General features: G+C 42.3%; 1 protein-coding gene across 2 annotated transcripts in view; it reads left to right on the forward strand.

Annotated features, from left to right (window-relative positions):
• Positions 1-3,380: 3,380 nt before the first annotated feature.
• The window catches only part of GRAMD2A (GRAM domain containing 2A), a 45,242-nt gene continuing 33,114 nt past the window's right edge, over positions 3,381-15,508 (forward strand). Inside the window, exon 1 of one of the 2 annotated variants that reach the window (XM_077123886.1) lies at positions 3,381-3,484. Coding sequence is in view for 1 of the 2 variants with exons in the window: in XM_077123885.1 (XP_076980000.1) it covers positions 3,444-3,484 (41 nt within the window). In the remaining variant the exon portion in view is untranslated. The remainder of the gene's footprint in view (positions 3,485-15,508) is intronic. The other variant, XM_077123885.1, reaches the window with a different exon arrangement.

Here is a 15,508-nt window from a genome sequence, read left to right on the forward strand (position 1 = left end):
GATAGAGGCCATATCTGACCAACAAAAGAGGTTTCCTGGAAGCAACTCTTAGACCTCATTATAGGTAGTCTTAGCTTCTCCACTACAAAAAGAAGTTTCATACGGGCAAGCCCCAAAATCAAGGTTTGGCCCATTTTCTTGGGAGTCCCCAATGGTTGAGAGGAAACCCAGGATTTCTCAGGTTCATTCACCTCGTCGCAAGCCTTGTGGGAAAGGAACAACTTTCTGTGGCCACATAATATTTAATCATATCATATCAGAGTTCGCCATTCTACTTCTCAGTGTATTCTTCAGCCGTATCCATCCATTGGGCATCATGTATAATGTTCAAAATCAATAATCCATGTCTCACATTATCCTCACTTAGTTTTACAACTATCAGCACTCAATTTTAGACAATTTTCATTTCTTTCAAAAGAAAAGTAACTGATAAACACAACCTCACAAATAGAAAATCCAAACCTCAACTGTCCTCCTCCCCACCCCAATTATTCACTCCTGGTATTGCTGTGCTACTGTTGATATCCACGTCTATGTTATGTTAATGTCTATGTCTACTGCCTATGTTAAACAGACCATAGCATGCAATAGTGGTTTTCTCCCTATACCCAGATATTATTTACTTTTTTTTTTGTATGCTGTATGGTGGGGTCACATTTCATTATTTTTCCATGTGAGTATCCTGTTACTGTAATGCCATTTGTCGAATCTTTGTTTTGCTTGTTTGTTTTGGGGGAGAACCGGGAATCGAACCCAGGTGTCCCATATGCCAGGCAAGAATTCCAGCACTGAACTACCTCTGCACCCCTAAATATAGTTTGGTATGGGCAGGCTCTGGGAATCAAACCCGGGTCTCTGGCATGGCAGACGAAAATTCTGCCACTGAGCCACTGTTGCACCACCCTATTATTTACTCTGTACAAGATTCGTACTTTTGAAGTAGTTCATGTAAGAACTTATTTATATTTGTAGTATTAATCGGTGGGGTACATGGCAATATTACAACTCCTTTCAATCATGTTCTCCTTCAATATGGCAATATTATATACCCACGAATGAGCTGCCTTCACTTCTATCCATTCCTTTACATTTCAGTTCAACCTCGTTAGCTAACTGTTCACCCATCTCTAGCTTCCATGTATCTCTAGGTTCCCTGTATTCTATATTGTAAGCCTCTGAGCTTAAGACCTTTATGAAGGTCTTAAGAATGAATGTTCTAGTTTGCTAGCTGCTGGAATGCAATATACCAGAAATGGAATGGCTTTTAGAAGGGAAATGCAATAAGTTGTTAGTTTACAGTTCTAAGGCTGATAAAATGTTCCGAGAAATGCCCAATCTAAGGCGTCCAGGGAAAGATGCCTTGGTTCAACAAGGCCAATGAAGTTCAGGGTTTCTCTCTCAAGTGAGGAGGCACATGGCAAACATGGTCAGGGTTTCTCTCTCATCTGTAAAGCATGTGGCGAAGATGGCGTCATCTCCTGAGAAGCTTTCTCTCCTGGCTTCCTGTTTCATGAAGCACTCAGGGAGAAATTTTCCTTCATCTCCAAAGGTAGTTGGCTGGTAGATTGTCTGCTTCTCGTGGTTGTGTCGTTCTGCTCTCTCAGAATCTCTTGCTTTCTTCAAAATGTTTCCTCTTTTATAGGATTCCAATAAACTAATCAAGACCCACCTGGAATGGGTGGAGACATGTCTCCACCTAATCCAATTTAATAACCACTGTTGATTGAGTCACATCTCCAGGGAGATAATCTAATTAAAGTTTCAGGCATACAGTACCGAATAGGGATTAGAAGAAACAGCTGCCTTTATAAAATGGGATTAGGATCAAAACATTGGCTTTTCTAGGGTACATACATCCTTTCAAACCAGCACAGTGAAATCATACAGTATCTATGTTTTTGTGTCTGGCTTATCTCACTCAGCATTATGTCCTCAAGTTTCATCCATGTTGTCATATGCTTCAGGACCTCATTTTGTCTTACTACTTTATAATAGTCCACCATATGTTCATACCACATTTGTTTATCCACTTGTCTGTTGATGAGCACTTGGATTGTTTCCATCATCTGGCAATTGTGAATAGTGCTGTTATGAACATCTGTGCTAATGTGTTTGTGTCACTGCTTTCGGTTCTTCTGGGTATTTTCCTAGTAGTAGTATTACCAGGTCAAAGGGCAACTCAATATTCAGTTTCCTAAGGAACCACCAAACTCTTCCACAGTGGCTGCACCATTTTACATTCCCACCAGCAGTGCATAAGTGTTCCAATCTCTCCATATCCTCTCCAATATTTGTAGTTTCCTGTTTGTTTAATAGCAGCCTATATTCTTTTTTTTTTTTTTTTTTTTTGTCTTCAGAATTTGGTCCCCATCTTTTTTTTTTTTTTTTTTTAAGGTTTTATTTTTTATTTTTTTTATTTTTTTATGCAGCCTATATTCTTATAGGTGTGTGGTGTGTGGTCTCGAACTGCATTTCCCTTTATAGCTCTAATGAAATTGAGCATCTGTTTATATGCTTTTTAGCCATCTGTATTTGCTCTTTGGAAAAATGTCTAATCATATCTTTAGCCCGAAATGGTTGTTTTGATTTGCATTTCCCTGGAGCCTAATGTTGTTGAGCATGAGCTCTCCTGTTTGCAGATGTCTGCCATCATGCATCAAAGCCAGGGTTATAGGGAAGGATTGAATACGGAGCTGAGAGCACTTCAAATGGACCAACAAAATCCCCAGGACTAAGAACTACCTGTAGGGGGCAGTCCCATTCAGGGTAATCTGGAGAATAGCACTTTTGGTCCCATTCTCTGGGTCCAGGGAAACCCAGTTCATTGTCACGATCCCCCCCCCCCCCCCCGCCAACCCCCATCACTAAGCTATTCTACCCGTGCTTTCCCATCCTTAATGCCATTTTCAGTCTCTCCAGACTCCTCGAAAAGATTTTTGCCTTGGGGAGACACTGCAATGTTTCCCATTTGGGAAATGTGAGGATACTCTTTTTCTGTGGTGAGCCCAGGCTGTCCGATTGCCATGTCCAAAATTCCCTCTGGTGCCTCTACTCCACCTCACTTTTCCGATGTGGAGAGTAATTGAAACTTACCTTGGAGCTCAATGTTGGGAAGGCTTGGAGGAGGGCGAGAATCGGAGCCTACAGAAGGCACCGAGCTCCAAGACAAGGAGGACAGAAGACCCTCCGAACAGAAGACAGGGGATGCAGACAAGCCCTGTCCTCTAGGGATTTACAGTCGGGGGTTCTGAGCGCTGGGATCTGCGCGGAGCTTGGGGCCCCACCTGGGCGGTCTGAAGAGTGGGAAGGAACAACCCAGAGGCTGGGCCGGTCCCGCACTAGCAGCCAATGGGCGGGCGGAGGCGGGCTCTCCGGGGCGGGCGGGGGTTCAGCCGGCTCTCTGTCCCCCTGTGCTTTCGGGGGTGCTGGGTAGAGGCATCGCAATGACCGCTCTGAGCCGGAGCGAGACCGTTGAGGCAGGCAGGTAAGGGGGCTGCGGCCCGGGAGCTGGGCTGGAGACCCGGAGGCTGCCGCGAGGGGACGCTGCCGGGCGGGGAGGGCGGCTCAGCTCACTGCTTCGCCTCTGCGTTGGCGCCTCTGCCCGCCGGGCAGGCGCTTCCCGGCAGTTGGAAGGAATGCGGGCCGGCTTCCAGAATTGCGCCGGCGGGCCTGGGCGCCCCCCGGGTCTGCGAGGTGCTCCGGCGGGCGCAGGGTGTCCAGGTTGAGTCTGTCTTCCGACCCTGGGGAAAGACCGACGGTCCCGGCGGCGGCAGGACAGGGAAGATAACCTCTTTGGAACGGCCCCCGTGGCCCTCCCCACCACCTCCACCCCTATCGTTGTTCATTCATGCATGCATGCATTCATTCATTCCTAGCCGTATCTTTCCCCTGTCCTACTTGCCCGCCCTCCCCTCCTTTCTCCACTCCCGTCTCCCATCTGGGTCGGTACTTGTAGCGGCCCGCGGCTGCGCGGGAGGCAGCGTGGAGCTGTCCCAGCATGACTCTGCCGCACCCGTGCGCCAGGGCGGTCCCTGTCCGCGGGCTGGGGCCGGTCTCTTAGCCTGGAGATCTTGTCCAAAGTTTCCCTGGAGGGAAAGAGACAGGGGAGGCGGGAAATGGCATTGCAGGGGACGTCAAGAATAGTGGTCTCCAAAGGAAGAGATGCTTATTTGGTGCAAAATTTATATTTGGGGTAGCACATTATCTAATTTAACTTGTATGGTCAGTTTACCTGAGTACCATAATTACATGGAATCTTGACTAGGGTGTGAGATCTTGGTTTGTCCAGGTTAGTGTGATGTCCTGATATATCCCAGAGTAATCTGGGCAGAGAATAAAAAAGTATTTGCAAAGCCCCCTTAGGAAACTGGGGAGAAAGGAGGAAATATTCATCTTCCTCTTCTGGGGAATTCCTGATATTCTCACAAGCAGTGAGGACAATAAATTCAATAGGCTGAGCCCTCAATCTTGGGGCTCACCCTGATGAAGCTTATTCCTGTAAAGGAGAAGCTAAGTCATAAGTGATAATTATGCCTAAGAGCCACCCCTGAAGAGCCTCTTTTGTTGCTCAGATGTGGCCTCTCTCTAAGCCAACTTGGCAGGTGAATTCACTGCTCTCTCCTCTCTCCTCTCCCTCCCCACCCCGGACATGACTCCCATGGGTGTAAATCTCCCTGGCAACGTGGAACCTGACTCCTGGGGATGAGGTGAGACCTGGCATCAAGGGATTGATAAAACCTTCTTGACCAAAAGGGGGAAGAGAGAAATGAGACAAAATAAAGTCTCAGTGGCTGAGAGATTTCAAAGAGTCGAGAGGTTATTTTGTAGGTTATTCTTATGCATTGTATAGATATCCCTCTTTAGTTTATGGTGTATTGGAGTGGCTAGAGAGAAATACCTGAAACTGTTGAACTGTGTTTCAGTAGCCTTGATTCTTGAAGATGACTGTATGACTATATAACTTTTACAATGTGACTGGTGGTTGTGAAAATTCTGTGTCTGATGCTCCGTTTATCCAGGGTATGGACAAATGAGTAAAAAAAACCAAAAAATAATAACTAACTAACAGGGCGATAAAAGGTAAAAATTGAGTAGCTTGAAATACTGTGGGTCAGTAAAAGGGAGTGGTAAGATGGGTTCTTTTATACGAGTTCTTTTTCTTTTTCTGGAGTGATGCAAATGTCCTAAAAATGATCATGGTGTAGAATACACAACTGTGTGATGATATTGTGAGCCACTGATTACATAATATGGTTGAACTGTATATGCGTGGGTATTTCTCAATAAAATAATTTTTTAAAAAAAGTATAATGATCTCTACCCCTTGGAGCCCTGGGGTGGGAATATTGCAGGAAGACAGAGCCCAGCAGATGAAGCTACCTGCCTAGGTATGAGGCCCACAGTCTGAACTCTGGAGGACAGCCGGGCAGACCTGAGCCGGCCAGCACTGCAGGTGAATGTGAATGTGTGAGTCGTCTGCCCAAATCAACCCAGGACAAATGAGTTTGTGGGGGTATGGCAGAGGTGCTACATGTAGACATGTGGACTTGATGGGAGGCCTAGGAGGTTTCCTCTGCCCTACCCTCAAAGGGGCTGGTGGGGCCCTACCAGCTGCCAGTTGCTCCTCTGCTTTGCTTGCCTCTTCCCCTGCTACAGCGAGATTGTTTAAGAATGCCCATCTGGCAGGTGTCAGGCTCCTAGGGAATGTGAAAGAGGGTACCCTGAGACCTGTGATGCCTTTGCCCCATGTACACCTCCAGTTGGCTTGGAAGCCTGGCTCTTTGGAGGGCCATGATGTATGCGGTTAGACGGAGAAGTGAAGTAGAGGCTGTTTTACGCATCCCTTAGTGAGGGGACCAGGATTGCCAGAGGAGGGCTCCCGTGGGCTGCCCCTTAACAGTCCTCTCTGATCATGCTGGCTGCAGCCCAGTCCAGTCCATGTTGGCAGACACTTGAAAGTTTGAGGTTACAGTTTGACAGGGCTGATTAAGCAGTCACATTGAGAACTGAATCTGTGGGCATCTCTGGGGCAAATGGGCAGGTCCAGAGGTCAAATCTGACAGAGGCTGCTCCGGGCGAGTTTCTGCTGGGGCCAAATTAAAGTTCTCTTCCCAACTTCCCCTTGGGAGAATTTTCTAAGTATCCTTAGAGGGGACAGCCTACTCCATCATCCATACCTTCAAAGTTGCCCTCAAATTTCTGAATTTAGGCAAGTCCTCAAAGCCTTATTGCAGACTAGAGACGTATGTCCTAACTCATCCACCTTGGGTGTTCCCATGACCTCTTAGCAGTACCCAAGAAGAGCTTATACCAGCCAACCTCCCTGTTGAGCTCTTAGCATCTGCGTGGGTGACCCCACCCAGTCCTTGACCTGGTTAAGCTTTTGTTTTGGTCCTTGAAATGCCAAGTACCATATTTATCAGATCAGCTTACTCTGGAGATCAGAAGTGAATTCTAGCCTCAGGCTGTTCCTATTTTGCTGCCACTTGGGGGCCAGTCACTTTCCCTCTCTGGGCCTATGTTGCCCAGAGGAGAAAAGTGAAGTCGTTGGTTGGACTGTAGGCTCCCCGAAGGCCTTCTCCAGCAGTCATTCAATGATTCTGCCAACTAGTGTTTCCCCCCTTGATTTCTGAAAGCTTTACACAGTTCTTTACATCGTTTCTCTTTTGCTGTGATTACCCATGGAAAACACATGACGTTAAGACCAGTGCAACATTCCACTTTCATGTCCAGTATCTAGACACCAGAAAATAATTAGCATTTTCCTTTCGTGAGATGTGAAACCAATGTCTACAAATTCTGCAGCCCCTTATGAGGCAAGGCAAGTTTGACACTCAGTCCTGGCCATCGAGCTGCTACACTCACCTGAGCTGCTGCTATTCCTCTGGGCCGCGGGGCATCAATCACTCACACCTACTGTTACCAACCTTTGGCGCTTTGATTAATTCTCTGGCTGTGTACCAATGTAAGGTGGGGGGGGGAGGGCAGACACCCCTAGGAATGAAGATTCCTGCGTCAGTAAGAACTGACAGCCTCTCCAAGGTGTGTCTGTCTGCTACAGCACAGATTCGGAAAGGAAAGCATTGTTCCCAATAACAAAAGCCAGTGTGTGACAAGATGATACCCTCTCTCCCAACTACACGTTTACATCAGTTTAGAAATGCTTGGTCATGGTTCAGGACAGAAGAATGTTTAAATAAGCTGCGGTATTTGAACCAATCTTTAAGTCCTTTCCTAAATTAGTGTTTCCTCAGGTGATGTTTCAAATCCGCTAGAAAAATTACATTATTCATTTTTTCAATGGACATTAGTTTTTGGTTGGCACTGGGTTGATTCCTTTTTTTAACCGGAAATGAAATCACTTAAAGAATGAGCTTAACTCAAACATGAATTGCTTTTCCTGCTAAGGTATTGACATGGTCTATCAATGGTATAGTAAATAATTTTCAAAATCCGACAGGTATTTGGTTTTGTTGGAGTCCTTTTTTTTAATTATTCTGAGTTAGGATCAGAGCAGCAGCATGGGTGGTATGCCTGAGCAAACAACTGGGGCTGGTTGCAAGAATTTTCTCTCTCTAGTCTCCATAACAATAAATAAATAAATAAATATTTTTGATACATGTTAGCATTAACCAAGCCACTCTGCCGATGATTGCTTGGGCCATGGAAAATACTATTTTAAAATAACTTTTGAATTTTGAAGGGCTACCCAGAAATTTTATTTTAAAATAATCCAGTGACAATAGCTCAGGAATAGACACACATATGAAGCTTCTCTTTTCATCAAACAAATTGATTGAAAGCATGCTTAGATTTTTAATTTTTAAGTCCTTTTATTGTGGAAAATTGCAGGCATATTAATAAACCAGCATGTACCCATCACCCAGCCTCAGCCATTATTAAGTCATGGGCCAAAGGTTGTTTTAAATATACCTCCCTGCTCTTTCACTCCTGGATTATTTTGAAACAAATCTAAGATATATTATTTCATTCATAAATATTTTAGTCTGTATCTACGAAAGATAAGACCTACTTTAAAATATAAGTACAATACTATTATCATACCTAAAATACAATGGTAACTCCTTAAAATCATCAGATTTTATGCTATTGTTTTAATTTCCCCCATTGTCTCATAAACATCTTTGTACCATTTGTTTATTTGAATGAGGACCCAAATGAGAGTCGTGTAATTAGTTGATGATATTAATCTATATTTATACATGTATATCTTTTTTTTTTTTGTATGCTACATGGCAGGGGTCACATTTCATCCTTTTTCCATGGGATCATCCCATTGTTACAGCACCATGTTGGATTTTTTTGTTTTCCTTTATGTATTTGCTTGTTTTTTGTTTTTTTGGAAATGCATAGGCCAGGAATTGAACCCGAGTCTCCCACATGGCAATTTCTACGTGTATATCTATGTCTCTGCAATCTTTTACATAGGTTCACCTTCGAGTCCTTCCCTCCCAGCCCCCACCCTTGAATTTATTTGTTGAAGAAACCAGGTTATTTGTAGCATTTCCCAACTCGCTGATATTGTTTAAGATGCTCCTGTGCCTCCTGTATTTCCTATAAGTTGATAATTAGATCTAGAGACATGGCCAGATTCAAATGATAAATGGGTGCTTGACCAAGCACATAAGATCTGCTTATTTCTGCTTTGGGAGGTGTTAGCAGCATTACTCGACAACTTACTGGTGAGTTATTAGTGGTTCTGAGCCTCCCTCTCTTCTATAAAACGGAGTCTCCTCTGCCTACTTCAGAGGTTCTCAGGCTGTGCAATGGCCTGGTACCCACAAGTCCTCACCAAAGCTAGTTTACCCACCGGGCCTCCGGTGTTGACAATGTGGGCCCAGGGCTTTCTGTGAACATTCAGTCGCCACTCTGAGAAAAGCTTCATCGGCTTTCATTTTCAAGGTGCAAAGTTCCTTTTTTACAATGAACTTTTTGTGGTAGAGATAATTGTAGACTTGCAGGCAGTTGCATGAAGTAATACATAGGAAATAAAACAGAGATTCCATATACCTTCGTTCAATTTCCCCTGTGTTAACATCCTGCATAACAATAGAAAAATCTCACAACTAGAAATTTTTTTTTTTTTTTTTTTTTTTTTAAAGGAAGGAAAGACAGAGAAGGAAGGAAGGGAGGAAGAAAGGGAAACATTTTTTTGCTTTATTATATTTTGTTTGTCCGTTTGTTTTTCACATGGGCTGGGGCCGGGAATCGAACCGGGGTCCTCCGGCACAGCAGGCAAGCACTCTTGCCCGCTGAGCCACCGCGGCCCGCCCAACAACTAGAAATTTTATATTGATATAATTCATTGACCTTATGCAGATTTCATCAGTTTTACATGCACTCATTTGTGTGTGTGTGTGTTTAGTTTTATGCAATTTTATCATATGTGCAGTTCGAGCAAAGTTCACTTTACCCAAGTTCTCTTTTCCTGATAGATTCTGCAGGTTTATACATGGTGTAGAAGGAAGTTTTAGAAATTTGGGTTTTCAGAGGCATTTATTAGTTACTTTTGCTCTTCCCTTGAAATGATTTTTTGCCGCCCTCTTCTTGTTTGCCCCACCAAACGAAAACAGGTCGTATATTCTGATGCTAAAACTCAGGCAATCCAGAAAACTATAAAGAAGAAAATAAAAAACACCTAAAACCTCCACTCATGGAGAAAAACATTGTTAGAATTTTGGTGACCATTCCTCCTACACAGATTTTACTGTGTATGCCACTCTATATAATGGTTTTCCCAATGTAATATAAGGATCTTTCCATGTTCATAAGTATATTTATTTTAATAGATAAGTTTTAATAAATGACTCATAATAGTTTATTTACTATAATAAATAAATGTCATTTTAATGATCGCATAATCTTCCATTCTTTACATAAATCATAATTTATTTATGCTTACGGATGGATTTTAAAATATTATTTCTACTTTTTTTTGCAATTCTACAAAACACTTCAATGAAGATTTTTAGAAATTCAAATTTGTGTCCAATTATTTCCTAAGAATAAATTGTTAGAAGTGGAATTATGGATTTGACAGGCATCTACATATACAACTTGAGTATCTTTTTCCACACTCCACAGGAGTGTGAGTGCCGTTTCATCAAGTGATCCAAACAAGCTATTGTTAATCTCTGAAGTCTTTGAAATTGAATAAATTAAAAAATGATATTGTTTCTACTTTTTTATTTTGAAAAAATACTATTATTGTTTTTCCTGATTTTAAAAGCTCTACAGATCTGGAGCGGGCTGCGGTGGCTCAGTGGCTGAGTTCTCGCCTGTCACGCCAAAGACCCGGGTTCAATTTCCAGCACCTGCCCATGCAAAATAAAAAGTACTAGAGGTCTGTTATATGTTAACGAAACAAGAAATATATGGTGAAAATCATCCCATAATTCTCCCCCAAGACATTATCACTGTTGTTCGACATGTCCCCTCATATATAAAATTTTCTTCTTTTGTAAATGGACTGTATCATACTTACTGGTCTGTACTTACTTTTTCAGTAAACAATTTTGGACTTTTTTCTATGTTTGTACCTGCACATTCTTTTAATCAATTGCACAGGAATCCATTATACTGAAATACCATTTTGGTGTTGCCCTCTTTTCACCCCCAATTTGTAAACATATGAATGTAAATTTTTGCCTACTTATCAGTGTATTTCCTTACAACAAGTTCCTTGAAATGGGGTTGTTGAACCAAAGGATTTGCACTTTATAAGGCATTTGGAATATGCCAGAAAGTTAACTCAATGTTCAGTCTCATTAGTGGTGTATACATTTTCCACTTTCTTTGGTAGTATTGAGCATTATCATTTTTTTAAATATTACCAATAAGAAAAAAAATTTTTTAACGTTACCAATACTATAGGTAAGCAAGATAGTTCTTCTTTGGTGAATTGCATGCTCACATTCTTTACCCACTTTTCTACTAGATTGCTTATCTTTTTCATATTGACTTGGATGAACTCATTATATATTAAGAATACCAATCACTGGTCAGTTTAAATTTTGATGCACTAAAGTTGAAAATTTTTATGTAATTTAATTTTTTCTTTCGCGTGTTCTGGGTTTTAGATCTTGCTTAGAAAGACCCCTGATATTTCAAAAAGATTTTCCTCAACTTAATTTCAGTTCTTTATAGACTCAGAAAATATTTAGATGCTTAAATCATGTGGAATTTATTTTTTTCTGAATAGTGTGAAATAGCCAATTGCCCCAATACTACTTATTGGACAATCCATTCTTCTCTTACTTTTATGAAACATCTCCTTTATTGCATACCAAATTCACATATACCCATTGTTCTAGTTTGCTAGCTGCTAGAACTAGCAGAAACAGAATGGCTTTTAAAAAGGGGAATTTAATAAGTTGCTAGTTTACAGTTCTAAGGCAGAGAAAATGTCCAATTAAAACAAATCTATAGAAATGTCCAATCAAAGGCATCCAGGGAAAGATAGCCTGGTTCAAGAAAGCCGATAAGTGCAGGGTTTCTTTCTCAAGTGGAAGGGTACATGGCGAACACGGCATCATCTGCTAGCTTCTTCTCCTGGCTTCCTGTTTCATGAAGCTCCCCGAGAGGCCTTTTCCTTCTTCATCTCCAAAGGTTGCTGGCTGTGGACTCGGCTTCTTGTAGCTGTGTCGTTCTGCTCTGCTCTCTCTGAATTTCCTTCATTCTCCGAAATGTTTCCTCTTTTATAGGACTCCAGAAACTTATCAAGACTACCCAAATGGGTGGAGACATGTCACCTAATCCAGTTCAACAACCACTCTTGATTAAATCATATATCTAATTACAGTTTCAAACATAGGGATTATTCTGAATGGAATTTAGATTAAAACATGACTTTTCTAGGGGACATACATCCTTTCAAACCAGCACACCCATGGATCACCTTCTGGTCTCACTCTTATATTCCATCGGTCTACTTTTCTTTCCTAAGCCAGTGAATATCTCACTACTTTTGTTGATCTCGCTGCATATTTTTTCTGATCACTGGTAAGCCAAAGACCTTGCATTGTTGGTCTTTTACAAAATTTTCTTGGCTATTCTCATGCAATTAAATTTAGATTTGGCTTATCAAGCGCACACACGTACGGACACATTAATTTAGGGTAAATTGGCTTCTTTAAAACTTTGATTCTTCCCATTGAAGACATTTATTCAGGTCTTCTTTGATGTCATTTAAAAAAATTCTTTGTGGTTTTCTTCATATAGGTTTTCTACATTTCTAAAGTTTATATTGGATATTTTATGTTTTCTTTTGCCATTATGAGTAGAATCATTTTCCCAATTATCCTTTATAACTGGTTACTGTAGGTCTACAGGGAAAACTGTTGGTTTATATGTGACTCAATATTAATTAGAATAGTAATTAACTGCACAAGAGTTAATTATGTGTCTGTTGCTCTCACTGTTCAGCCTAACCCAGGGCCCAAATACATGAATAAGTGGGCCACTTTCTTATGGGTTTTAGTTGATTATGTGTTTTCTGAGTAGTTTATCTTACCATCTTCAAATAATAATTCTCTTCTTAATATATAGGCCTTTTATTTATTTTCCCCACATTTTGCAATGGCCAGAACTCCAGAACCATGTTCAATAATAGTGGCAGAAAAAAAAAAAATAGTGGTGAGACCAGGCATTCCTAGGGGGTGTTCCTTCACTAAACGTTCTGCTTCCGTCACTAAACACTCTGAACTTCCTGGAGGAAGAAGTCCCAGACCCTAGCGAGCTTGGAAGACTAGACTTTAGACCGGAAAGCTGAACCTTTGGTGGGGGCACGGGTGACCCTGCTGCAGGTGTCCTTGGTCTGGGCAAATACCCGCTTCGGTGTTGATCCAGGAGTGGGTCTCAGGCGGGCCGTGGACTCCCTTTCCCAGGAGACCAGGAGGTGGGGGTGCAACCCATTGCCCTTCGCCTAGAGCCCCAACAGGCCCCAGGAAAGGGTAGGCTGGGGCCGGGCTGGTTGGGATCACAGGCCCCCGGGCTGCCGCTAAGTGAGCGGCAGGAATTCCCGGTGTGGCTGCCCTCTCCTTTGCAGCCCGGCTCAAAGGCTGGCGCAGATAATAGACTTGTGGTTTGTGACTTGTGGCTTGTGCTTGCGCCAGCCAAGGGCTGCGGAAGACCAGCGCCCTTAAGGCGCCGCCTAGCAACTTCCACCCGGGGAGAGGTGAGGGCGGAGGAGCGGCTGCGAAACTGGAGGCAGCGACAGCGCCCCCCTCCCTCCCCGACTGTAAACACCCCCCTCAGGGGATCAGGGGAGAAATTACTGGAAATGGAGAGAAAGCGGGAATCTGAGATGGGTGTGGCGCTGAGCTGGCCGCTGACCTGGGTTTCTGAGATGCCGGCGGGTTCACCTGTGAGCAGACACAGGTCTCACTGCCCATCCCGGGGAGGCAGGAGGGGCAGGCAGAGCCCAGCACTGTGGATTTTGCCCCCACTACCACCGGCGGGGTCCTTGCTGAAGTTACCGGTCCTCTTCCTCTCAGAGCACTTGGGCAGTGTTTGCCAAGTTCTCCTTCTGAAACATTCCTTTGGCTTTGGGACAACTTACACACCTGATTTTCTTCCTTGCTTGGGCCGCTCTCTCCCATTCGCCTTGGAAGACTCTTCCTCTTCATCTTCCTCCCAGACTTTAAGGATTGTGGTTCTTCAAGTCCCAGATTTTACTTCTCCTTCTTCTTTTTGAGATGTAATTCACATCCCATAAAATGGATCCTTTTAAAGTGTACAATTCAGTGGTTTTTAGTATATTCACAAAGTTGTGCTACTGTCACCACTATTTAATTCCAGAACAGTTTCATCACCCCAGAAAGAAACTCTGTACCCATTTTAAGTCAGTCCCCCATTCCCTCCTTCCCCCAGCTGTGGGTTATCACTGTTCTTTCTCTCTCTATGAATTTGTCTATTCTAGACAATCATATAAATGGAATCATAAAATATGTGACTTTTTGTGTTTAGCTTCTTTCACTTAGTATGTTTTGAAGGTGCATCCATTGTAGCATGCCTCAGTACTTCGTTCCTTTTTGTGGCTGAGTAATATTCTATTGTATGGATATATTGCATATTACATATCCATTCACCAGCTGGGCGTTTGGATTGTTTCCATATTTGGTCTGTTATGAGTAATGTTGCCTTAAACATTCACATACAAGATTTTGTGTGGATGTATGTTTTCAATTCTCTTGGGAGTGGAATACCTAGGAATGAAATTGCTGAGTCCTATGGTAACTGTATTTAACTGAGAAACTGTCAAACTGTTTTCAAGGCAATGACACTATTTCACATCCCCACCAGCAGTGGATGTTCCAGTTTCTCCACATCCTCTTATTCCTTATAGTCTCCTAGTGGGTGTGATGTGGGATCTCAGGGTTTTGATTTGCATTTCCATGTTGACTAATGATGTTGAATATCTTTTCATGTGCCTGTTGGCCATTTGATATCTTCTTTGGAGGCACATCTATTCAAATCCTTTGCCCATTTGAAAATTGGATTATCTGTCTTTTTATCATCTATTTGTGAAAGTTCTTTATATATTCTGGATATTAGTCCCTTATCAAATATATGAGTTTCAAAAATTTTCTTTTATTCTGTGGGTTCACTTTCTTGATGGTGATAATCATTAGCAGCACAAAAGTTTCTAATTTTAATGAGGTCCAGTTTATCTGTTTTTTTATTTTGTTGCTTATGCTTTTGGTGTCATATTTAAGACACTCTTGTCTAATCCAAGGTCACAAAGATTTGCACCTATGCTTCCTTCTATGGGTTTTATAATGCTAACTCTTACGTTTTCTGACAGTTTTTATATATACTGTGAGCTAGGGATTCAGCTTTATTCTTTTGCATGTGGATATACAGTATTTCCAGCATCATTTATTGAACAGTCTATTCTTTTCCCCATTGAATTATCCTGAAACTCTTGTTGATAGCTTCTCTTCTTTATGTATCCACTTTCCCTGGAGGATATTACTAGCGCCTTCCCTAAATCTATAGACCAATAACTCAGAAATTTATCCCCCTAGCCTACACTTGTCTTTTGCATTTTTACCAGGGGATGGAATTGTGTTACTCAGAACATACCTAGAAGTGCAGCAATCAGCACTTACTTATATACAGCTTGACATAGATACAACTCAAGTGTAGACTTGCATGTCTTTCAGACATGTTCAAGACTGAACTCATGACATTTTCCTCCAAATATGCTCTTCTAGTGCAGTTTTTCCTGTTTTTTTCTCCCCTTAGAAAAACAGCCCAGTATCCTACTTGCAGAAATCTAGAGTCGTACGTGACACCTTCTCCCTTATACTCTATATCCAATTGATTGCCAAGGGTTTTAGTTTGCTAGGCTGCTTATGACAAAATATCATGGGATGGCTAGACTGTAAACAATGATAATGTATTGGCTTACAGTTTGAGGCCATGAGAATGTCCAGATCAAGGCACCATCAAGGCAGTGCTTTCTTCCCGAAGACCAGGAGCTGGC

Source organism: Tamandua tetradactyla, chromosome 12, assembly GCF_023851605.1.
Source record: "Tamandua tetradactyla isolate mTamTet1 chromosome 12, mTamTet1.pri, whole genome shotgun sequence".
In the NCBI taxonomy this organism is placed as follows: Eukaryota; Metazoa; Chordata; class Mammalia; order Pilosa; family Myrmecophagidae; genus Tamandua; species Tamandua tetradactyla.